Raw genomic sequence first — 27,134 nt, forward strand, 5'->3', positions numbered from 1 at the left:
AAATAAACATTTAATCATGAAGGCTAATTATGTATTTCTAGCCAACGTATTCATTTTTTATAGTAGGCTAATATAGCTAGTATTGATAATTATAAGGCTTGTACAAGGCTTTTAATTTTTTGCTGCTCCAGACATACTGTATCAGTTTTTTTTTTTTTTTTTGGGGGGGGGGGGGGGGGGGGGGGGGGGGGGGGGCAAATATGGCTCTTTCAACAGTTTGGGTTGCCAACCCTGAGTCACTACGAGATGTAAGTCGTACTATTGCTACGAGAAAAAAAGTCGCATTATTACATAGGGTAACGTAGCTGTAATCAGCAACGCATTTTACATACATGTACCGTAGCTGAGAGCTATAACATTAGCCTAGCTAATGAAATATTTCAAATATATCTTTGTTATGGTTCTTCTTGGGGGGAAAAATAATGAAAAAAAAAAAAAATTCGCCGTGGCACGACATGGTGTGGCTGTCCGACTCCGATGCAGCCCACCACCACAGTTTCAAAAAATCCTATGGTCAGAGACCCTCCCACCACAGTCTCCTAAAATCCTGTGGGAAACACTGCAATGTGTGACATTTTCTTGTCGTATGTGTAGTTAGCACGCATCATAGCAGTGTTTGGTCGTGACATGCTGTGCCACCCCACCCCACACGCTTACTCACCGGCTGGTGAATAAGCGTGTGTCCTCTCCAGGCTCCAGACTTTTGTGAAACACATGTATGGTGCTGCTGGTTAAGTTTTGTTTTCTTACCCTGGCTAGATATGCCATTTTGGTTTAGCCTTTAAAGGTCTATGCTGAGTGCTCGCAACACATTAAATATAACTGATAGCATTAGCATAGCGTTTGCATTAGCATTTAGCGTGGTGAGTGTTGTGTTAAACTCTTGGAAAACTTTTTACATGCAGTTTGTGGCCTCCAGGTGAGTGTAACTGAAAATAATATACTGTTTTCCTGCTGAGTGTGTATTATCACAAAGATGGTGATGTCCTGGTACTCTACAATTTTGCACTCGTCTGTCAATGTTCATTCGAAATTGTTGGAAACATTTATTTATTCATGGACTGAATCTTTTCAAGTTTATAGACAAAAACCTTTTGAGTAATTGTCGACTAAAACTAAATGAAATTTGTCTGAGGTTTCGTTCACTATAACTAAAAGGAAGACAAACACATTTTCAAATATGACTAAAATATGACTAAGACTAATAAGTATTTCCGTCCAAAAGACAAAGGAAAATTAAAGGGCTACCAAAAACAGCACTGCACCCAACTGTCATGTACATTTATGACCTCTTTTACCTTTGCCATTATGCTCCAAAATGTCATCACTTTTTCTCTTCTCATCATAGTACCTATACTGAAAATTTGAGTTCATTAAGCTAATCCGTTATGCTATTGTGAAATTCCTTTAAAAACTGAAAAATAAAAATCATTTGTGGCGAGTAATCCCTTTATTCGTTCTCATCTTGAACACAAACATACCGACAAACAGACAGACATACGGAACCGAATACGTAACCTCCGCCTTTTGTAGGTTTCAACTAGTAACGTATAAAATGTACACCTGGGGTTGCTTTGTCTAGGTCCCCTACTGTGAGGTTCTGCCAGTTATAGAAAACGCTTGATTTCAATCGCTACTAACAAGGATGGCCAACCAGTAATTGGGCTTAAGGGGCAATTACTGGTACTTTCTCATAATGTGCCATATAGCTTTGAAAAATTTTGTTTCCTTGATGAATACAATCACCATTGCCTGATACTTATATATTTCAAAGTGGGGAACAATGCAAGAAAATTAGCTTGAGAAGGGGGCAAATACTTTTTCACCCAACCTCAAATTAAATAAATTATATTTATTGGAAAGAAAACAAGTTAAGTCCAAATGGTTCCACTGAGGTTAATTTGTTGCACAACTTTGTCACTAAAAACACCATATGGTGGACACTGCAGTCCTGGCAGGAGCCAAACCACTAAAAGTGAGTTCAGAGTGAATGTGTCTACAGTGCTGAGTGTGTGCGAGCACCAACCTTGAGAAAGAATTTGGAGATATCAAACAGTCTCTTGCTGGAAGCCTCAAAGCATTTATGCTCAGCACTGATCCCGTGCTGTTTGAGTGTTTTAACGACCACCTCCTGCAGCATCTGAGGGCAACAGAGAACACACATTTTCATGGACACAATGCTAAACCCTTAAATCTACTTGTGTTAAAATACCCTTATCGTCAAACTTCAACAGTTCACAGAAACTCATTTCAGCAAGGCTTCCTTCTTAAAGAATGGACGTCAAAATGTCATGACTTTGGAGAAGGATGTCCTTACAGAGAATTGTGTTTAAAATGATTGTGTGCACTCTCGGGTAAAAAGCACACACTATTTTACCGAAAGAGTTGACAGCACACACTGAGAAATAAAAGGCGCACCTTTAATCTTCTGACAGCAGCTGATCTGAATAATCGCAATGAATTACACTGAGGGATCATCAGCGTGTTTCGGTTCCACAAAAGAGGCTGCTTTTAATCTTTGTCCTGAATCAACGGCTGTCGTCACTCATGAATTGCGCCAACTGTTTTTGCACACATGCGGATGCCTCTGCATTAGTATTGCTGACTGCACACATCTCTTGTTAGCATAATGTTCACAGATCAGAACACATCAAGGTCGTGATGTAACGTGCAACGTGTGCACAGGTAATGGAGTGTGTGTGTAGTGAAGCGTCGTCACTATGTGTGTGTATGTGCAGGCTGTTAGGTGTTAGCAGAACAAGAGATAATATACGCCACATACATCGTTTATCTTTGCTAAACCTATTATACCATCCTCATTTGTTGGATGGACTGCGGGTGAATTTTCTGTCGACCTCCAGTGTGTGAATGGGTGTGCGCGTGTGTGTTTGTAAGTGGTAAAGTTGATTTAAAGCTTTTACTCATGAAGGTTTTCAGGGGGTCAGCATAATGTTTTCATTTTTAAAATGGCTCTTGGAATGAACAATAATTTTCTATAAATACATTGTTATAGTGTTATCAGAATTATGCTGTTTCTCTTTTCTACACACTTCAAAAGAAATAATTTCGGAAGAAAATGAGTCACACCGTGTTAGGTAACAATAATCAAGTAAGATCATCTTTCTCTTTTCTCCCCAACACACAAAACTCACTCTATTGTGTTTTTGAGAACGCGACTCCTTGGCATTTTTATCCTCTGTCTGTCTGTGATCAGTCTTCCGCTTCGGTGCTTTATGCTTGTCGCCTGAAGACTGATTCAGCAAACCTAGGAAGAAACCAAAGCAAACGTTAGCAACGGAACTTTGACAATGATTGTCACTTTTTGTGGGGGATAGGAAACATGCCAGTTGATGGTGATTTTTGGCGAATAATTGATGGCGAAAAATGATGCAATTAGTCACCATTTATTAAGATTGCCTACATCAGGAGTGTCAAACAAATTCCACGAAGGGCCGCCTTGGGTCCTGGTCTTGGTTCCAATAGATCAAGCACAGACAGGTCAACCAATGAGGTTTCTGCTAAAACAAGCACCATATTGGTGAAAAAATATTCATCTTGTTTGGTTAGAATGAAATACATCACCCACTAAAGCCCTTTGAGGAATGGTTTGACAACCCTGGCCTCCATCAATAGTGTGGCAATGGTGAACCGCTAAGATGAGAGAGAAGCACTTTTTCTCTGTGCTGAATAAGAGCTTTACTTCAGAATGTGCTGTATTTGCTGTATTTTTCTGCCGCAGATTGCCGGTGTTCTGAAAAATTTGGCATGCGCGTAACATTAAAAATGACCGCAAATGCAGCGATTCCAAATTAAACACTACAAACTTTCTTTAAAGAAAGGAATATTAACTTATGCACACAACAACTGCACGCAGCTCTCTTACTTAACGACTTCGCTGTGTCGTTAAGCATTAATTTACACCATTTTCATGTTGCACATATATGTTTATGATGTAAATAGTTTTTTTATGTTTAATGTTGGATAACATTGAGAGTCCAAATGAATATAAAAGGGCTTTTTTCACTGCCACAAAAGCTTTGGGAGCAAAATTTTATAAGGTGCAAAATTTGACAGAACACCTGTCCGTGAAAAAAAGACCCCCAATCACACCGGTCCGTGGTGCAAAAAAGGTTGGGGACCCCTGCTCTAAAGTATGGAACAGGGGTCGGGCACCTATGTCTCACGAACCATATCTGGCCCTTTTGATGAGTGCATCTGGCTCTCCGCCAACCCCTATATTTTAAATGTGGAACCGGCCAGCTCGCTTGACATGAACGAGCTGTCATGATCTGATGGTCCATTCACACATTTTTCTTCGACCTTTAAACGTACATCATAATAATATGCTTTAATTCGGTGCCCATTGGTGGTCCTCCCATTGCGGATTGGACAGAGATGGGCGTTATTACAGAGCTAATCTCGCGTGTTAAGTCTCAGTTCAGCCAGCAGCGGGGTTTAATGTGTAGGTCAAAATTAAACCACGAAAGTGAACTGCGTGGTACCCAAGTCACAGAGGCTTTAATGACTTTTTCGCCTGTCAAAATTGTCCCTACTTCCAGGAGAGTGAGACTCAGGAAACGACTGCCCTGAGAACCTCCACCTGTCTCGGCTACTGTTACTGTATGTACACATTCCCTGGTTGTGGTTTCAAGCAGTGCCACACCATTTTTTTATTTGTTATCTTCCAAGTGGTGAGAGCGCAACTGAGCAACAATTGTAACATCCCAAGTAACGGTGTCAGGGTTTCGTTGTTGTTTTCAAAAAGTTTGTTTCAATCACAACTCGGCGACGGCTCGTGAAAGCCAAGCGTGCCATCCGTTCCTTCACTCTTGCTCCTGCCCGATGCGTTCAAATGCGTTTACGAAAAAAGTGCTTACAAAATGGAGTTCCCGACCCCTGGTCTAGAGGGTGTAGTAGTTTAGAAATTTCCCGCCGGCGAGTAATGAGTTTTGGTTCATGAAGCGGCTCCTTCATGCGTATTCTGCGCAAATACAGGCGTACCTTGAAGAAGCAAGAGGGGCCTTAAACGCACGTTAAACATAGTGCGGACAGGTATAAAAATAGTCTTCAAAATACAGTGTTACCTCTACATACGAAGTCAACTTGTTCCAGGACCTTGTTTGTAAGTCGAAATGGTCGTATGTCGAGCAGGATTTTTGCATAAGAATACATTATAATTCCATTAATTCGTTCCACAGCCCAAAAACCTCCACTAAATCCTAAATAAATACTGCTGGTACTATTACAAATGGCAATTACACATAGCAAAACAAATAAATTACAAATAAAAATCGGAAAAATATAATAATAATAATAATACTTCCTGTCATAATGTAATGAATTGGGTTCTAACGTGGCGGAAGTTTTTTGCTGTACCTTAACGCACCGCACCCGAGAGCGGTGAACTTGAGAGTTTCACTTTCACTTTCAATGTTTTCTTGAGAACACCGTTAACTTTGGCGGTCATGAGGTGTTTTGTATTGAACAAGTTGTGAAATAAATGATAAAAACGTGACGAAGCTGGCGGTTTCTTTGGCGATGTTACCACAACCTAACTTATAAAGACTGGCGAATGGTGGTCGGAGGAGGACCGTGGAAATGTATTGTTGAGCCAGTTCACGGATGCGCACCCCATGGTCATATTTTTCTATAATTTGCATCTTCATTTAGAAGGTAAGCGTCACCTTTTTCCTTGTTTCACCACTTGTACCAACATTTTGAAACCTGTGTTGATTTTTCACACAAGAAAATCCGCCGTGCGTTCGTCTGCGGTGCTTTCATGTCGTCGTATTTCGAGCATGTCGTCGGATGTAGAAACAAATGGCGAGTCAAATTTTCCGTCGGATGTCGAAAAGATCGTGTGTCGAAGCTATCGTATGTTGAGGTACCACTGTACCCGGAAATGTGTTATCCCTCATAGTGTAGACGTAGACCAAGCATCTGCTCTTTTGTTCTAATTGCTTGTATATTGGTTGTACAGTTTTGCATGCTAAGTCGGCTTCTAGACGGTGCCACCCTCCTTGCTCATAAGTTTTTGCATCATCCCGTCAGTGCGCTTTGCTTTGTTGGTAAGTAAAGCTGAACTGCTCTCCAATTACACAAACGAACGGCGATCTGTAATCAATTTTTTGTGGTCGGAAGGTGTACCAGGAGCTCAAATCCATAGACGCTAGGCCTGAACGATATTGGAAAAAACTATTGCTACGCTTTTTTGGGGGTTTGCAATATTATATTGCGATATAAAAAAAAATGTATATATATTTTTTAAGAAATTTTCACTAGATGACTGGAATAGCTGTTTGGAAAGACGTTGGATGACTCACCATGACCACAGTGTACAGTGATCCCTCGTTTTTCGAAGTTGCGCACCCCGCCCCCGAATTTGTATTTTTTTTGTGTGCGCTCACTGTATTCATTCAGATTTAGCATTGGAAAGAGATACATATAAGACGTTTTTTTCTCACTTTTTCCCCAAAGTATGATTTTTAAAAATGTGTGTGTATATATATATAAATATTAGGGCTGTCAAAATTATAGCGTTAAGGCGCGGTAATTAATTTTTTTAATTAATCACGTTGAAATATTTGACGCAATTAACGCACATGTCCCGCTCAGACCGTATTCTGCCTTTTGGTAAGTTTTACAGCAAGGCTTTTTGTGCTGTCTAACAGCGAACTCTTGTGATCGCTTTGCGACATGGTTTATTATTTTCTTGCCAGTTCAATATGGCTGCACGATGTCTCGGGCTGACGCCTACGTTGTAATGTTGTGCTTATACGATCCTTGGACAAGATTTGTCCGTAAGTATGGTTGTTGTAAAGAATGTACAGTACATATTATGTTAGTAAGCGAAATGTTATATTTTTTGTATGAGACGCTTTTTGTTTATGTTTAGTGAACCTGTATAGCGTGATAAGCTAACGTTGTTGCTAATGCAATGCTTGTGTACTTTTTTTTTGTAGTTTTACGTCGGTCTAAAGAGGACAATGGTTTGAGGCCATTTTATTAATAAATCAGATGAAAAAGGAAGAAGTCTGATTATTAAGGCGTCGTTCACTAGCTGTTTAGCTTTGGAAAAAGTTCGCTTCGGAGTGAGGACAGCATAGACAGATTTAAATGACAGTAGAGTGAAATGCCCACTACAGTCCTTATGTACCGTATGTTGAATGTATATATCCATCTTGTGTCTTATCTTTCCATTCCAACAATTTATTTTACAGAATATATATATAATTTACAGAAAAATATGGCATATTTTATAGATGGTTTGAATTGCGATTAATTGCGATTAATTAATTTTTAAGCTATAATTAACTCGATTAAAAATTTTGCAGCTATCGAATATTTTAGTAATCGAGTAATCGACTGAAAATTCTATCGATTAATCGAGTAATCGGATAAAACAAATATATTTTTAGGTGAAGAGCAATTATACATATACATGAGAAAACAAGACATTTCATCTAATCTTGAACCATTTTCAGTCAATCAATGTCTTTATTTTCGATGTATATTGTTGAAAACAGCCAACAATTGCATCTCAGATGTAACTAGAATTTAAAAAAAAAGACTAATTCACTGCTTTCACTCAAAAAACTTTTAGATCTTATAAAAAAAAAAAATATATATATATATATTACCTAAAAATGTCGTTACGCTTGATAACACAGATCACTTAAAAGTTTTTTTTCCCACGTGTTTCAATTGAATTTCTCTTTGTGTCAAGCCATTTTTAAGTTCTAGTTAAGTTTTAAGTTAGTCTAAACTGTAAGTCCTGATAGGATTTTGAGTTTTTGCAGTGTTCAAAATAAATGTATGATACAGGCTGTATTGGAGCACATTAGGGACCAGTGCTACTTGGTGTTTTATCCAGCAATGACTACTGAGCTAAAATTGATAGTTAGCATGATTAAGTTTTTATTTTACACCCTCATCACTCCACAATGCTATGTTATGTTAAAGCCTGTATGTAAGACACGTTAGCCACGCATCGACAGTGGTCATAATTAATTGAAACCTAGCCCTCCGCAGGGCTAACGTTACGTGAGCTAGTCGCGACAGTAACGTTAATCTTATTTATTAGCGCTTAGCGCTCTTTATTAGCGCTTAGCGCTGTACTGCTTTAAGATGGCGGCTGTTTACAAACGCTGCCCAGACGCGGCCGAGTCTGTCATTTCGCATCTAGTTCAACATACATGTGATCTCTATGAGACGCATCAGACGCTACCTGTTACCAATGTAGCATTCTGCGGGCTAGTATTTAGCAACGTTGGCGTCGTTTGTGGCGGCTGTCGGCTGCAGTAAGTTTTTTTTTTTTTCCCTTCTTCCTCTCCGTACGTGACAGCGCGTTGTCCCGCATTAAAAGTAGTCCTAGCAAAACGTGATGCTTAGAGCTGTCAAAATAAACGATTACTCGAGGTGAATAAAATTACTCGGATCAGTTTTTAAACTCGAGTTCCTCGAGTACTCGTTTCAGCTCTAATATATATATATATATATATATATATATATATATATATATATATATACATATATATATATACATATATATATATATATATATATATATATATATACACATATATATATATATATATATATATATATATACACATATATATATATAGATATACATATATATATATATATAGATAGATATATATATACATATATATATACATATATATATATATAGATATACATATATAAATTAATAAATGGTTTTAAGCTCTTCAAATGTAATAATTATGATCAGTTTTAAACATAACTGCCCAACCAAATCATTTTTGAACATGAATAAAGTACTGTAGTAGAAAAATGCTTGGCTTTATTAAATACTTCTGTTTATCTACGTTAGCTGTGGCTCTTGGAGTGATATGTAGAAATTGCAAATTCCTCATGATCACTTCTGGCATTTATTCTATGTGTCTCCAACGTCTTCACACACACACACACACACACACACACACACACACACACACACACACACACACACACACACACACACACACACACACACATACGTGTTTTCATGATATATCAGGACGTGTCACAGAAACGTGAAAAATGGGTACATGCCTTTCCCGTGGTCCTACAGGCTCCAAAAAAAAATCGTATGTACAAAAAAAAATTAGGAACACAACCATCTATTCAGATTTTAGCTAGGGCTTAATTTATTTTTGATTTATGACAGGAATACGACATATGAGGACATTAACTTGTTTTTGTGAAATATGACGACCATCACCTCACACTCTTTGCTATTTCATGTTTTTGTGAAATTTGAAACCCATGACACACAAAACTGTCAAATATATGTGACATATAAAGACCAACTCATCTTGATTTCAGTATTTTTTCTCAAAAGCCCCTAAGTATAAAATCTGATTAACAAGGGTTATGTGCTCTAATCAAATGACCTCAGACAGAAAAATTGGTCTTCACATGTTCATTCCACATGGGAAAAACTGGCAAAAAAGGGTGTTGAAGCTTGTGGCAAAGCATCTTCGATCTTTACTTCACCTTCAAGTACAGTATATGTGGCATAGACTGTAAAGACCAACTCATCTTGATTTCAGAATTATTTTCCTCAAACACCCAAAGTATAAAATGTGATTAACAATAGTTATATGCTCTAGTCAAATGACCTCTGACAGAAAAATATGATATTCACACGTTAATTCTGCATAGGTAAAGTGGAGGTGTTCAGGTAGAAAAAAGTTGAAAACGGGATCTCAATCTACTGTTCTTCAGGTATCTCTATTTTTGCTTTTATGGTCAAATGTGAATTGCACACTGGAGACAGTAATGATGATCAAAATCTCAAATTATTTCAAAATGTAAAGCAATGATTAGAACGTCTATTTAATGCCATTTATATCTTTATTAAGGACATTTGTTTTTCCATTTATGTCTGAACCAACTTATTAAATTTTCTTGTCAGATCTGGTTTATACAAAGCAAGCTGAGCAAAGTGTACTAATTGCTGACAAGTCTGACACATGTCATTTAAAGTGTGTACAGGTCATAATAACATCGCTTGTAAAGGTAAAATTTAAACTCAAAATCTAATGTCCCTAACTTTTTGGGAGTATTTTTTTTTTTAACAGTAATAAACATTGAAACATAACACATTGAAAATCAACCCCAGCCTCACCCTCCGCACATGTTTTTTGAGCTTATTTTATCTGATATTGAACTGTACCTGTATGGTGGACCAAAGCTGCCAAACTTAAAAGGGAAAAAATACAATCGAAAAAAATAGTGACTATAAATGAAAAAACAAGAAATGAGATCTAAAAATACCCAAATATATATGGAAATAAATACATAATTAAATACAAGTAAAAAATAAAACAATATAAGAAAAAAAATGAAATAAGATTTAAAAAAACAAAAAACAAAACAAAAAAAAAAAGGTCCTCCATATACAGTACCTGGGCCAGATCAAATGATTAAGCTCTAATTATTCATCTTTCTCTTTAAGGTTACTATTCTGTTGTGAATGTAGTATTTAATAGCAACCCAGTCTCTCTCTTTCAGAGCTGCTGGCTCAGCTTGGAGGCAAGCCTCACAGCTCTTTTTACCTGGTACTTTCAGGTTGCTTATGAAATCCAACATGTGCCGCTCAACAGCTTTCACTTCACCCTCTGTCCACTTACTTCTCGCCTTTCCACCTATGAAAAATGAAAACAAAAGAAATTTTCTTTATAATGATATAATGGATTTACCATTATGAAAAATGCGTCCTAGGATTGAAAATTCATTCATCCATTAATTTTCCGAGCCTCTCATCCACACAAAACTCGCAAGAGTGCTGAAGCCTATCCCAGCTAACTACAGGCAGCAGGTGGGCTACACCCTGAATCAGTTGCCAGGCAAACCCAGGGCACAAGGGGACAACCATGCTTGCACACACTAATACCTAGGGACAATTTTGAGCATCCAATCAGTCAACAATGCATATTTTGGGGATATGGGAAAAAAACGGAGTAACCGAAGAAAAACAGAAAAGCTCTTTAACCTTGCTTCTTCTTGCTGGAGCACCTTGACCGTGTTTGGGGTGAACTCGGTTGAAGTGCTGTCCTTTGCTGGGAATCTGAAATTAATATATATATCAATAGAATATGCAATTACTATTTAAAAAAATAATGGGCTTTTACTTGTTTTTGGTATTTGGTGCCCTTTATACAGTCCTGATCAAAACCTTAAGACCAGTAAAAAATATGGCAAGAATTTGCATTTTGCACTGTTGTATCTTAGGTTCTAAGTAGTGTTTCAAAATGCAAAACGGAGAAATGAGAGCAAGAGACAGTAGCCACGTTTACATGCTTTTATTCATACCGATTCAAATCATTCCGAATGGAAATTTCAGATCAGCTGTTACATGTTACTTCATCTATTCCGATCCACCGTTTACATGTATCCGCCTTTATTCCGAAAGGACGTTTGACAACTGCCGTCTGACATGCGCAGATTAATCAAAACAAAGCGTCACGTTGCAAAACATGGAGATCGATCGTCAGAGTGCTGCTGTTTTAACTTTTACCCACTTGTTGTGTTTGTGGGGTCGTATCCGCTTCTGCTGTTTTGCTCTTTTGCCTTGTAGTAGCCGGTTTTCAGCGTTTTCCACCGGTTTCTAATCTGGTCAACGCTCCGGTCTATTCCGGCTTCGGGTAACCGCTCGTGAACTTTTTTAAATAGTTCACTGTTCCTCGTTTTACGCCCGTCTAAGCGAGCAATTATATTCAATTCTTTTAAAGTTTGAATTAAATACAAACTTTCCGCCGGACTCCAATTAGGTGCGCTGTGCTTGGAAGCCATGTTGCAAGTGACGTTACTTACGTCACCAAGTGACGTCACCACGTCAGTATGGAGCATGTGCAGAAAGAACGCAACCAGACACCATTCCGCTTCCCTGTTTACATGATATAATTTTACTTCTAATCGGTTTGGGAAAAGGAATATTCCACCCCTGTGAAACGGAATGAAATTCCATTCAGTTTGGGCCTGTTCATTCCGAATGAGGTGTTTATATGGAACACATTTATTCGGTTTGAACATCTAAACCGATTGTAATTGGAATATTTGGCTCCATGTAAACGTGGCTAATGTTTTGAGCAGGCAATTTATTGAAAAGAACAATATAACTGAAATAGGCTGTTCATCAGCTGATCAAAAGTTTAAGACCATAGCTAAAAAAACAACAACCTAAAACAGAAATTAAAGTCTCAAAAACAGACTCAGTAATGAGTAGCCCCACCATTATTGTTGATCACTTAAAAAATTTGTGTTGGCATGCTTGATGCGAGTGTTTCCAAAAGGCTTGTAGGAATGTTGCTGCAAGCGGTGAAGATGGCTGTCCATTTTTGTAAACTTTCTTCGCCATCCATCCCCAAATGTTCCCAATTGGATTTAGATCAGGGGAACATGAAGAATGATCCAAAAGAGTGATGTTATTCTCCTGTAAAAAATCCTTTGTCAGACAGGCATTGTGAATTGCAGCATTGTCCTGCTGAAAAACCCAGTCATCACCACACAGACGAGGGCCCTCAGTCATGAGGGATGCCTGCTGCAACATCTCCACGTAGCCAGCTGCTGTTTGACACCCCTGCACAACCTGGAGCTCCATTGTTCCATTGAAGGAAAAAGCACCCCAGATCATAATGGCGCCCCCTCCGCTGTGCCGTGTTGAAAAAATCTCAGGTGGCATCTTCCTGTCATGCCAGTATCGTTGGAAGCCATCAGGACAATCAAGGTTAATTTTTTTCTCATCAGAGAATAAAACTTTCTTCCAACTTTGAACGTCCCATGTTTGGTGCTCCCTTGCAAAGGCCAAATGGGCAATTTTGTGGCGTTGAAGGAGACGTGGCCTTTGAAAACATTTTTGGTTTTTGAAGCAGTTCCTTTGCAGTTGCCGCCTGATAGTTATTGGGCTGCAGTCAGCACCAGTACTGGCCTTAATTTGGGATAAGGATCGTCCCGTGTCTTGACGGAAACCCTTCGGATCCTCCGGCTCAGTGCCGTGAGATTTTTGTGGGTCTACCACTTGATTTTTTTGTTCCATAAACCTCAGGATCTTTTAAGAAATGCAAAATGACTGTCTTACTGCGTCCAACCTCAGCAGCGATGGCATGCTGTGAGAGGCCTTGTCTATGCAGCTCAACAATCCTGCCATGTTCGAAGGCAGTGAATTTTTTTGCTTATCCCATCAAGAGGTCTTGACAGTGTGATTACTTGACAGAAAATGACATGAAATCCAAATTTTTGCACAGATTTTGGCTTGTAAAGGATGTGGTCTTAAACTTTTGATCAGCTGATGAAAAGCCTATTTCAGTTAAATTGTTCTTTTCAATAAATTGCCTGCTCAAAACATTTGGTCTCTTGTTCCCATTTCTTCTTATTGCATTTTGAAACGCTACTTAGAACCTTCTTAAGATACAACAGTACAAAATGCTAATTCATGCGATTTTGTAACTGGTCTTAAGATTTTGATCAGAAGTATATGTTATTAATTCTTGTTCTTCCAAGTGGTTGAGAGAGAATTCTTATGACTTTGAAAACAAGTCAACTTTTCTCGTTGTCTTTAAAAACATTTTACCTGTAAAACCCAACATGAAAGCCTGTGTTATCTGCCATTTGAACAGCAGTCACAAAAACACAACTTAACATCTGCTAAGAAAACTAGAAAAATCCAGTTCAAAAGTTCAGTACCCTAAAAACTAAAAATTAAATAATTTGGATGACTGACAATATTTACATGGACTGTGAGGAGAATAGTACCATCCATGTTGTCAAATGATGTCGAAGCAGGTATGTCTTCCATGTTACCAAACAAAGTTGAGGCAGAAGTGTCTTCGATGTTATTGAAAGAAGTTGAGACAGCAGTGCGATCCATGGTGTCCGGCATGGTTGAGGCAGGCACATGGCTTGGGTGTCCAAAGGTCTCAGTTCTTGAGCCTAAAATGTTTATTATATAATTTAATTAGACTTTTTAGCATTTCATTTGTATGTGACATTTACTAGTTTTTTTTATTTCTACCATCTAGACCAGGGGTGGGCAAACTATTACACAAAGGGCCGCAGTGGGTGCGGGTTTCCGTTCCAACCCATCAAGAGGAAACCTTTTTACCAATCTAGTGTCTTGCAAGCGCAATCAGTTGATCGCAGTCAGGTGCTTCTTGTTTCAGCAGAAACCTCATTGGTTAAACTGTCCTTTCTGGATCAATTGGAACAAAGACCAGGACCCACTGCGGCTCTTGATGACCGGTTTGCCCACCCTTGATCTAGACTTACTGGTTACAATATCTTCATCTTCAATATTTTCAGATTTGATTTGCACCATTTTACAGCTGATGTCTACCGTTGTCTCATTATGATTTAAATATAGTTGTTCCTAAAGCCTAATATTAAGATGTCTCTTTACTCTTATAACCTTAACATCTAAACAAAGATTATGAGGGCCAGGTTACCTTTTTGTTCACGAAGGTCAGTGGTCATTTCTTTGATCGAATCATAATCATCATCATCATCATCACTAGTGGGTATGTCATCTGGGTTGATATAGAACATACTCAGGACAAAGCATTTACATTCAAAGCAAAACACAAAAATGCAAATATTGAGTCTTTATAAACAAACAAACAAAAAAAAAATCACCTTCAGGATTGATCTCAATATCATCCAGCCCTTTTCCCTGAAAGTCAGAGAGTTGTCCTTTCTCCATTGCCATCAACAGTTTGCTGACTTTTGCAAGCTGCAGGGTACTGTCTGGGAGGCGGTAAAATTCTCGGTGGACACGGATGTCGTGTCCGAGAAAGGTGGCAAGTTGATCCATTTCATTTTCTTTTAGGTTCAGTACTGTGGACAAGGTGGCAACTTGCTTCCTAAGTTTTGTGGAAGTGAGTGCTTCTGGGTGTTTTGCACCACATTGGTTTGCAAACTTGTGGAGGCAATCACAGCCTCTGTAATGTGAAAGTACAATTGGACGGGCAAACAGGTACACATTTTTTGTGTCGACTTGACAATCATTTCTCTTGTTCACAAGGAACTCCATTGCAGAAATCATACTCGGGGTGAGAAGCACAGGTACCATTCTTGACCTTTTACCACGGATCTCAACTCTGTCAAAGTGCTTTGCAAGCTTTCTTTCTAACTCAGAAAGACACATCATAATGTCCGGATTCAACTCTGCGCGATTCCGGGATGTGAAAGACTGTAGGTCCATTTTTGAAACTTCCCCTTGCCTTTTTCTGTTAAAAAGTATGACTTGTGTCAAAGTCACCTTAGCAAGATTTCCATAGGTTATGCTGTTGGGTTTTTCCTCCAAGTCCTTCATACACTTAGCTGACTCAGTAGCAAGAAAGTTGTGCAGCAGTGAAACATCCTGTGTAAATGGTAAAACCTGTGGTTTATTCCACTTCGCTTGTTGAAGTGTACCCAATGCGGAAGCTGAAATGGTTTCATTCCAATTTTTCTCATATAGAGTAACAAACTGCTTGGCTGACTCTGCAATACTACTACAATTTGCAATAATGGCACTGCACTGCACAATGCCTGCAACTTTGGCCAAACTGTGTCCTAATTTCAGAGCCAAGGATGGAGTTTTATAAGAGTTGCTTTCCAAATCATAACCTGCAACAGCCCTCACTGCTTGGATGACATGGGGGAAGTTACCCGGCATAACAAGGTCTTCTGTGGTTTTCAACGGGGTTATAGCTCTTGCTGTTATCAATAATCTTGCCATCTCTCTCATTTTTTGGCGAATGTAGTCATTTCTTCTCTCTTGTGGTTTTCTGGCATTGTATAATGACTCACCAAGGGAAAGGATGTGTCTTTCACTCCTTACTACAGAGGAAATGTTGTCCTGGTTCATTTCACAAGCAATCTTCCAAACGGCTTCACTGACTTGTTCAGGTCTCGGTAAGACCAGCTGAATTCGTTTTTGCCCAGCCGAAGGTCCCACCTCAAAAGACTTCTGAGGGCAGTTTTTCACATGCCTCCAAAGGCTAGCTCTTGCATATAGTCCTTGACAAAACCTGCAGTGACGGTAGCCATCAGACTGTGTTGTCTTTTTGGGTCTTCGACAAGCAACCATTTCCCCAGCACCACAGTTGATCACTCTGGCATTATGAGTAAAATTTCCCTTCTTCTTAAGAAAGCGTAACAAATCTCTTCTTTCCCGGGACCTTTTATCGTAACTTAAAGCCTTTGCAACAACAGGCTGTGTACTGTGGGCAGATTCAAGGTGTCTTGCCAACTTAGAAATGGGCTTTTTACAATAAAAACAATGCTGTTTTTTGTTGTATTTGCTTTGTTTTGATGTCCTTGGCAATGGTGCTACCGTTATGGGGTGGCTAATGTATGATGTGTTCCCTGAACAATTAGCACTGCAACTTGTCACTGAAGTGCAATGATTGCTGCTTCTCGGTGATGAACCTAAACTTGTAACTATCGCTGAACTGGAGATTTCCCCACACTGTTCTGCATCCATCTCCAATGGCACATTCTTAATCACATTTTGGGGAGCAAGAAATTCTGTAATGCTCAGATCCTTACTGCAAACACATCCATCTGAGGAATTCCCACTTGAGTCTGGAATATAGTCAATGTCTTCATAATCTGTACAATCTGAATACGGATCAGGAGAGCTCTGAAAGAAAATAGTTTTTTTTTTCTGTTTTCTTCCTCTTTTTCATTTTACATTAATATACATTTTGGATATCTATCAACACCCACTACTGCAATTCCATAACACTTGAGCATTCAAACTTTTACAGATAACATTGAAAGTAATATTTTGATTCTGACACAATTGTTTCTTTTTCCATAATTGACCATATAATCATCAAAGAACACGACATTCTGGACAAATGTATATTAATGCTTTGTAATTACCTGTTGAGAAGATATGGTAGCGTTCTCAAGAAGTTCGTGGTCCGTAGAAGGTTGAATGAGGATATTGATGCTTGTTATCTAAAGCAAACAAATACAGTATTAGAAATATTATACAACATACACAATACGAGGAACTTGACGATGGTTGAAAAGTCCATGTTCCTCTCATCTTAATAATCTTTACTTGTCAAAAAAAAAAGCTCTAAACCAACATGAAATGTGAATTGATTAAATGTAATCGCCTGTTGGAATTACACATGGTTGCTACAATAAAAGACATTTCATTGTCAAAAAACTTCTGTACTATGGCGTCAAATTCAATTGTAAAGAATAAATATTTAAGTTAACATTATCCATTGAAGGCTCTAAGGTCATTATGCTAGAATAAAGAAATTATTTATGCTGTATCACGCTGAAGACCAACAATACAGGACATGGTAGCAGACACTCACAGTGTTTGGTTGAGACAATATGAGGACATGAGTTAGGCTCAGACAAAAGATTTTTCTAAAAACACACTAGTTTTCCCACTCAAACAATATCAGGACGTGACGATGGGTAATAATTAGAATCCATTTTCCTGACGTCTAAATCTTGTTTTGATGTCAAACAAAGCTGTAAACCAACACGCAATTGTGAATTGATCAAATATAATCACCTGTTGGAATTCTCTCTTGCTCGCTTCTTCATTTTCACTTGGTTGAGTCAGGATCTCAACACATGGTATCTATAATAAACAAAAATACAGTGTCAGATAACATTTATACTATGGTGCTAGACTCAGTTATAAAGTAATAAGTAAATATGATGGAGTGAACATCGTTTACAGAAGGATCTGAGGTCATTATGCTAGATTATAGAAACTGTTTACGCTGTACCAACAAAATAGGGACATGGTAACACACACTCGTTCTTGGATGAGACAATATAAGGACATCGATTTGGTTCAGACAAGGGATTTTTCCTGAAACACACTAAAGCTTTTCACACTAAAACAATATCAGGACGTGACGAAGGGTAATAATTAGAATTCATTTTCCTGACGTCTAAATCTTGTTTTGATGTCAAACAAAGCTGTAAACCAACACGCAATTGTGAATTGATCAAATATAGTCACCTGTTGGAATTCTCTCTTGCTCGCTTCTTCATTTTCACTTGGTTGAGTCAGGATCTCAACACATGGTATCTATAATAAACAAAAACACAGTGTCAAATAACATTTATACTATGGTGCTAGACTCAGTTATAAAGTAATAAGTAAATATGATAGAGTGAACATGGTTTACAAAAGGATCTGAGGTCATTAGGCTAGATTATAGAAACTGTTTACGCTGTACCAACAAAATAGGGACATGGTAACACACACTCGTTCTTGGATGAGACAATATAATGACATCATTTTGGTTCAGACAAGAGATTTTTCCTGAAACACACTAAAGCTTTTCACACTAAAACAATATCAGGACGTGACGAAGGGTAATAATTAGAATCCATTTTCCTGACGTCTAAATCTTGTTTTGATGTCAAACAAAGCTGTAAACCAACACACAATTGTGAATTGATCAAATATAATCACCTGCTGGAATTCTCTCTTGCTGGCTTCTTCATTTTCACTTGGTTGAGTCAGGATCTCAACACATGGTAGCTATAATAAACAAAAACACAGTGTCAGATAACATTTTAAACTATGGTGCTAGACTCAGTTATAAAGTAATAAGTAAATATGATAGAGTAAACATGGTTTACAAAAGGATCTGAGGTCATTATGCTAGATTATAGAAACTGTTTACGCTGTACCAACAAAATAGGGACATGGTAACACACTCGTTCTTGGATGAGACAATATAAGGACATCAATTTGGTTCAGACAAGAGATTTTTCCTGAAACACACTAAAGCTTTTCACACTAAAACAATATCAGGACGTGACGAAGGGTAATAATTAGAATCCATTTTCCTGACGTCTAAATCTTGTTTTGATGTCAAATAAAGCTGTAAACCAACACGCAATTGTGAATGGATCAAATATAATCACCTGTTGGAATTCTCTCTTGCTTGCTTCTTCATTTTCACTTGGTTGAGTAAGGATCTCAACACATGGTAGCTAAAATAAACAAAAACACAGTGTCAAATAACATTTATACTATGGTACTAGACTCAGTTATAAAGTAATAAGTAAATATCATAGAGTGAACATGGTTTACAAAAGGATCTGAGGTCATTAGGCTAGATTATAGAAACTGTTTACACTGTACCAACAAAATAGGGACATGGTAACACACACTCGTTCTTGGATGAGACAATATAATGACATCATTTTGGTTCAGACAAGAGATTTTTCCTGAAACACACTAAAGCTTTTCACACTAAAACAATATCAGGACGTGACGAAGGGTAATAATTAGAATCCATTTTCCTGACGTCTAAATCTTGTTTTGATGTCAAACAAAGCTGTAAACCAACACACAATTGTGAATTGATCAAATATAATCACCTGTTGGAATTCTCTCTTGCTGGCTTCTTCATTTTCACTTGGTTGAGTCAGGATCTCAACACATGGTAGCTATAATAAACAAAAACACAGTGTCAGATAACATTTTAAACTATGGTGCTAGACTCAGTTATAAAGTAATAAGTAAATATGATAGAGTAAACATGGTTTACAAAAGGATCTGAGGTCATTATGCTAGATTATAGAAACTGTTTACGCTGTACCAACAAAATAGGGAAATGGTAACACACTCGTTCTTGGATGAGACAATATAAGGACAATATAAGGACATCAATTTGGTTCAGACAAGAGATTTTTCCTGAAACACACTAAAGCTTTTCACACTAAAACAATATCAGGACGTGACGAAGGGTAATAATTAGAATCCATTTTCCTGACGTCTAAATCTTGTTTTGATGTCAAACAAAGCTGTAAACCAACACGCAATTGTGAATGGATCAAATATAATCACCTGTTGGAATTCTCTCTTGCTTGCTTCTTCATTTTCACTTGGTTGAGTAAGGATCTCAACACATGGTAGCTAAAATAAACAAAAACACAGTGTCAAATAACATTTATACTATGGTACTAGACTCAGTTATAAAGTAATAAGTAAATATCATAGAGTGAACATGGTTTACAAAAGGATCTGAGGTCATTATGCTAGATTATAGAAACTGTTTACGCTGTACCAACAAAATAGGGACATGGTAACACACACTCGTTCTTGGATGAGACAATATAAGGACATCGATTTGGTTCAGACAAGGGATTTTTCCTGAAACACACTAAAGCTTTTCACACTAAAACAATATCAGGACGTGACGAAGGGTAATAATTAGAATCCATTTTCCTGACGTCTAAATCTTGTTTTGATGTCAAACAAAGCTGTAAACCAACACACAATTGTGAATTGATCAAATATAATCACCTGTTGGAATGCTCTATGGCTCGCTTCTTCATTTTCACTTGGTTGAGTAAGGATCTCAACACATGGTAGCTATAATAAACAAAAACACAGTGTCAAATAACATTTATACTATGGTGCTAGACTCAGTTATAAAGTAATAAGTAAATATGATAGAGTGAACATGGTTTACAAAAGGATCTGAGGTCATTATGCTAGATTATAGAAACTGTTTACGCTGTACCAACAAAATAGGGACATAGTAACACACACTCGTTCATGGATGAGACAATATAAGGACATTGATTTGGTTCAGACAAGAGATTTTTCCTGGAACACACTAAAGTTTTTCCACACTAAAACAAAATCAGGACATGACGAAGGGTAATAATTAAAATCAATTTTCCTGATGTCTAAATATTGTTTTGATGTCAAACAAAGCTGTAAACCAACACACAATTGTGACTTGATCAAATGTAATCACCTGTTGGAATTCATTCTGGCTCGCTTCGTTATTTTCACTTGGTTGAGTCAGGATCTCAACACTTGGTAGCTATAATAACCAAAAATACAGTGTCAGATAACATCTATACTATGGTGCTAGACTCAGTTATAAAGTTCTAAGTAAATATGATAGTGAACATCATGTACTGAAGGATCTAAAGTCATTATGGTAGACTATAGAAATTGTTTATGCAATACTGCCCTAATAACCATTAACACATTGGCATGGTAGCACACACTGTTTGGATAAAAAAAGTTGGATGTTCAGACAATGAAGACTGAAGACTTCTAAAACACTCTCAAGTCCTTCCGGCTTAAACAATATGAGTAGAGGACGACGGGTGCTAACGTGTGTCCAGCTTCCTCTTGTCTTTATAGTCTTTAGTTGTGAAACAAAGCTCTATACCACCACGCAAATGTGAACGGATCAAATGTAATTACCTTTTGGTATGATGCAGATGATCTCAGACTCACTTCTTCGTTTTGTATTGGTTGATTTTGTGTCTGCAATAAAACAACAAAACAGTATCAGAATAGTTTAGTACCATAGCACCTGACTATTCTATTATGTGATGTTCACACTTGTGTTTGGGAAAATTATTCACAGAATAGTTTGGGTTATACGGACATCCATTAGTTTTACAATAAGATATCAAACACGCAAATTGTTCTTGCTAAAATGAAAAGAGAGCAAGGTGATGGAAATTAACTCTATTTCATTTTCTTAACTTCTCATTGTTTTTTTTTTCTTGTGTGTGGTTTTTTTTCTTCGTTGTTTTGTTTCAGACAAAGCTGCCAAAAAACACACATGTGAACTGGGCAAAAGTAATCACCTGATGAAATGATGCATATATCTGACTCTGTTCTTGGTCTCCAGAAGGCTGAGTAAGGGTCTTAACACTCGGTATCTGTCACAATACAGTATCAGAAATATTCAGTTAGAAAGCATCTGATTAACTCTTAAATTATTGTTGATTCTTGTTTCGTTTACTGAAGGATCTGGGCTCATGCCAGACATTAAAAACATATAACTGTACACCTGTAAAATCCATGTATGTGAACTTATCTTTATCAAGGATGTACTTTTAAAATCGGATCGCCAAAACAGAGCGAGAGATGTTTTTTTTTTTTTTTTTTTTTTAAATAGTCTAACAATTAATCAGTTTCATTGTCTATAATTGATTAGCAGTATTTCCTTACCATTGCTCGCCATGGCCACTGACATTCTCCATAGTCGTAGGTTATTTCATCCCCTGCTTGGATGTTTTCAAGAGCAAACAAGCAAAGATGTGGTTTACCCTTTATGGTCAACTTTTTCATTCTGCAGTTTGGGCCTTTATTAGCATCATTCGCCAATCGGCCCATTGAGTCATCTTCACGTGAGGCATCAATGCTGAAATTGAACACATCGCAAATGTTTTATCTATTTAAACCTTAATGTTAAGAACAAATTTATATTTATAAAGTCCTTTACTTACCACCACGTGCTACCATTCCATTCAAAATCAAAGAGGAAAGAATTTTGTTTTTCTGTGTACTTTTTCTGCCTCTTCTCCCGTTCATACTGTGAGATTAACTCCCCACGGTACTCCAACACAAAGGATCCCTTTTCAATTAGTTCATTGGTAAATACACCACGTCCTAATAGGAAAAAAAATCCTTATTAGTGTAATGTAAAACAACCTAAATTAAGTTGAAACTTAAACTTGAAACTTGAAACCATGAAAGACAATGAAACCATGAAAGACAATGTGGAAAAAAAAAACAGAAAATGACATTGTTTGATTTTTAAAGTATTTGGTCACTTACAAACAAGCAAGATTTCTGGCTGTCAAAGAGGTCTAACTTCTTCTAACGAGGTCTAACGAGGCTCCACTCGTTACCTGTATTAAAGGCACCTGTTTTAACTCATCCATCCATCCATCCATCCATCCATCCATCCATCCATCCATCCATCCATCCATCTTCCGCTTGCTCCGGGGTCGGGTCGCGGGGGTTTTAACTCATTATCGTTACAAAATACACCTGTCCACAACTTCAGTCAGTCACACTCCAAACTCCACTATGGCCAAGACCAAAGAGCTGTCGAAGGACACCAGAGACAAAATGGTAATCCTGCACCAGGCTGGGAAGACTGAATCTGCAATAGGTTAAACTAACCTGTAAAGAAATCAACTATGGGAGCAATTATTAAAACATACAAGACCACTGATAATCTCCCTCGATCTGGGGCTCCATGCAAGATCTCACCCCGTGACGTCAAAATGATAACAAGAACGGTGAGCAAAAATCCCAGAACCACCTGGGGGGACCTAGAGAATGACCTACAGAGAGCTGGAACCACAGTAACAAAGGCTACTATCAGTAACACAATGCGCTACCAGGGACTCAAATCCTGCACTGCCAGACGTGTCCCCCTGCTGAAGAATGTACATGTCCAGGGCCGTCTGCGGTTCGCTAGAGAGCATTTGGATGATCCAGAAGAGGACTAGGAGAATGTGTTATGGTCAGATGAAACCAAATAGAATTTTTTGGTAGAAACACAGGTTGTCGTGTTTGGAGGACAAAGAACACTGATTTGCATCCGAAGAACACCATACCCACTGTGAAGCATGTGGGTGGAAACATCATGCTTTGGGGCTGTTTTTGTGCAAAGGGACCAGGACGACTGATCTGTGATCAATGATCCCAAAACACACAGCCAGGGGAACAAAGGAGTGGCTGTGTAAGAAGCATTTCAAGTTCCTGGAGTGGCCTAGCCAGTCTCCAGATATCAACCCCATAGAAAAATTTTTGATGATGTTGAAAGTCCGTGTAGCCCAACGACAGCCCCAAAACATCACTGCTCTAGAGGAGATCTGCATGGAGGAATGGGCCAAAATACCAGCAACAGTGTGTGAAAAGCTTGTGAAGAGTTACAGAAAAGGTTTGGCCTCCGTTATTGCCAACAAAGGGTACATAACAAAGTATTGAGATGAACTTTTGGTATTGACCAAATACTTATTTTCCACCATGATTTGCAAATAAATTATTTAAAAATCAAACAATGTGATTTTCTGGGGGGTTTTCCCCCACACATTCTGTCTCTCATGGTTGAGGGTTACCCATGTTGACAATTACAGGCCTCTCTAATATTTTCAAGTGGGAGAACTTGCACAATTAGTGGTTGACTAAACACTTATTTGCCCCACTGTAATTATAAAAATTATAAGTTTTTAAATTTATGTTAAAGACTGCCTCTTTTTTCCTCCTCAAGTATGCTTCTTAACTGACTATTGTTTGGTCAATTAATCAATTAAGCAATATTACCCAAACACTTTTTTATGGGCACAGATAATTTGATACGCATTTTATACATTTCAAATGCATGTTATTTTATCCCCAAAATTCATGAAGAGCAACGGCTGGAATGGCTGGAATTTTGTCAATGTATCCTGTTGATACTGTAATTTGTGACTTTTCCAGCCCCAATAATACGTTTTCAAATAAATGGATTAGTGACAATGCCAGTCAGTCAGTCATCCAGATGTTATCAACTTATTTCCTTCCTTTGTTTTTTTGTGAATGTGATTTCATTAATGATGACATTGTTTTAGATATTTAATTTGGATAAATGCTTATGCGGTATGTTTGATTAAAATTATTATTATAATCATGAATATGTACATATAAGTGAAAAATAGTTTTTTAATGATAAAAAAATTCACAATTTTCCAATTCGATCACCTAATTTAGTAAATAATACCTCATAAAAGATACTTATAAGTGATCTCCATGCAATAACCACAGGAACAATACTTTATGTATTTCAGTACATACCTTTATAGTCATTGATCCACTGGACTTTTAAGCAAGGCCTGTCAACTCCAGATAAAATAAACTGAGTAGCCTCAGATTCAGGACTGAGCCTGGCTCTTCTTTTCATCATGCTCATCACCATGGAAATATCTACAAACATTTATAAAAAATTACAGATTTCAATAAATTTGGTGCGAAGGCCAAAAGACAAGGGAACATGTTTCAATCTGTTAACAGCAAAACATTACATAAAGTATTAACCTAATGAAGTACCAACAAATCAAACAACTGCCATACTTCAATTACCAAAGTATTTTACTTCCACTACACGTAATGAGTAATTGATATACATATGCATTAGCGGTATTTATGTTGGAAAATATCAGCTAGGATATATATTAGTTAATATATATTATAGCTGATATTTTCTGGTAAATATATAGTATTATCTACTGTTAATTCCAATACATCTTTTTCCTGCAATAAATTTTGGTGACCAGTTAAATGACATTGCAGCTTAAACACAGCAGGTCTATGAGACATTTGTATGGTGAGCTAGCTAGCACATACTGTAGCTATCTAATTATTTCCAGCTAGCACGGGTGGGCATTGTTGAAAAAACAGTTACTTTTAACACCAACTTCTACTCTCTGTTACTTCTGATACAAGTAAAGCAATGACTTACCATTTATTGGGCAGACATTCCACAGTTTGAGTCCAAACTCCAGAGCATGTTATTTGGCCTCAATTTAGCAGGCTAGCTGGCTAATTAGCCAACCTAGTGTCAGCTGCTGTGCGTGTAATATTGAAGAACACTGCATAAAGAAGCTTTTACTCCTGAGGTGGATGTAGGCTTGGTTAGCCTAATAACTATCTTACCCTACTAGATGTATTGTCACTCAAAACTAGAATCTGGTTGTGTCTTTTTCAGAGAATTTACTATGGTGTGACTGCAGGCCTATCTTAATCCCGCCTCACCTGTTGTAATGTGTTTGTGAGTCAAAAAAAAGTGAAATATGAGGACCTGTGCAGTGACGTCACTGAAAGTGTGTGAAAAGTGTGTTAAAGTACAGAAGATGGCCACTAGGTGTTAAAATAAAAAGTGAGTCGATTGTTAAACACACTTTCACACTGAATTTCCCAAAATTATGACATTTTAGGACATGCGTTTTTTTTTGTGTGGGAGCATTCTGGGAGGCCTCCCGGTGTCGTAGACGGCGTGGAAAAATGAGGACCCGAAAAATGTCCTTATTTTTCCACAGGTCCTGAGAGTGAAGGTGTGTTATCATAAAATTGTCCTGATTTGTCATGAAAACAAACGCACACACACACACACACACACACACACACACACACACACACACACACACACACACACACACACACACATTCATTCCAAAGCGGCTTCCTTGCAGAAACTGTTTAACAAGTTAAACAATGATTGACACTTGCGGCTCTGTGATGTTCGCTTCTTTGGCAAGATCAAAGACAACCAGCATCGTTAACTTTAATAAGCAAGTGTTGCAGTGACTATGAGGTTCAAAAAGCTGGGAGAGGGAGGGTGTGAGGTTGTGCGCAGAGCAGAAAGCAAGGCGTATGTGGATTAAAAAAAAAAAAAAAACTCGCATGTCCTTGCGATGGGACTATCGCGCCACGCGCACATCGCGATAGCGATGTTTAAACGATATATCGTTCAGGCTTAATAGACGCCTTACTGTACAATACAGGGGCAATTTTTTACCTTGGCGTAGTGTTTACCAGTGGATTAAACAGTTCCAAAGAGTCTAAGTGGCAGGCGTTTCGCCACCGACCAACAGGTGAAGGAGGCTGTGCATATGTGGCTGGCCAACCGAAAAAAAGTTTTTCTGTATAAGAAAGGTTGTGCAACAATGGATTTGACTTAAAAGCAAGGTGATGATGTAAATTATGTAAATGTAACTTTTGTATTGTTGATGTAGAGTATCATACACTAAACATGGAGTGCAGATACCTATTGACTTTTGTAGTTTAATTTACACTTTTCGCCAAGTTATTGTGCTTAAAAATCATTGCACAACTAGTTTGCTTCCAATAGTTTCCACTAGACGACTTGTTGACGGGGGCATGGTTGAAGTTAGGATTATGAACAGGGTTAGCAATAATCCACGTGCCAGTGACGTATTACCAGTGACACCCTAATTTCCAGACGCGCCTCCATCTTGCAAACTGAGACAGACCTTTCTAGGCAGGTCATTAAATAAGTGTAGTAAAAGGAAACTTTTTGGAGCCTGATCTGTGAAGGTTGCCAGGATGCCGTCAACACTTTAATATAATCTTTCTGTACCCTCAAAGGGAAACTAAACAATTTTTTACTTGATCAGCAATCTTTTGGATTTATTCTGATTACATAGTATTTATTCATGGCATAATAGATAAACAGATTAAATCTTAACCTTTTCATTCAGCTCACAGGGCCGCCAATTTGGATAGCATAGAGCAGTGATGGACAAAATGGCTTTTAATGGGAGGAATAATGACTGCATATGTTAGTAAAATGACT

The 27,134-nt window shown here is 37.8% G+C and overlaps 1 protein-coding gene across 2 annotated transcripts in view; it reads right to left on the reverse strand.

The window, feature by feature from the left end:
• The window catches only part of mtbp (MDM2 binding protein), a 74,248-nt gene that overhangs the window by 4,770 nt on the left and 42,344 nt on the right, over window positions 1-27,134 (reverse strand). For both annotated transcript variants that reach the window (XM_057834592.1, XM_057834591.1), the window contains 2 exons: window positions 3,153-3,265; window positions 2,027-2,140 (listed from right to left, as the gene is read on the reverse strand). In XM_057834592.1, coding sequence (XP_057690575.1) covers window positions 2,027-2,140; window positions 3,153-3,265 — 227 coding nt within the window. The remainder of the gene's footprint in view (window positions 1-2,026; window positions 2,141-3,152; window positions 3,266-27,134) is intronic.

The sequence above is a fragment of the Corythoichthys intestinalis genome, chromosome 4, assembly GCF_030265065.1.
Source record: "Corythoichthys intestinalis isolate RoL2023-P3 chromosome 4, ASM3026506v1, whole genome shotgun sequence".
Taxonomy (NCBI): Eukaryota; Metazoa; Chordata; class Actinopteri; order Syngnathiformes; family Syngnathidae; genus Corythoichthys; species Corythoichthys intestinalis.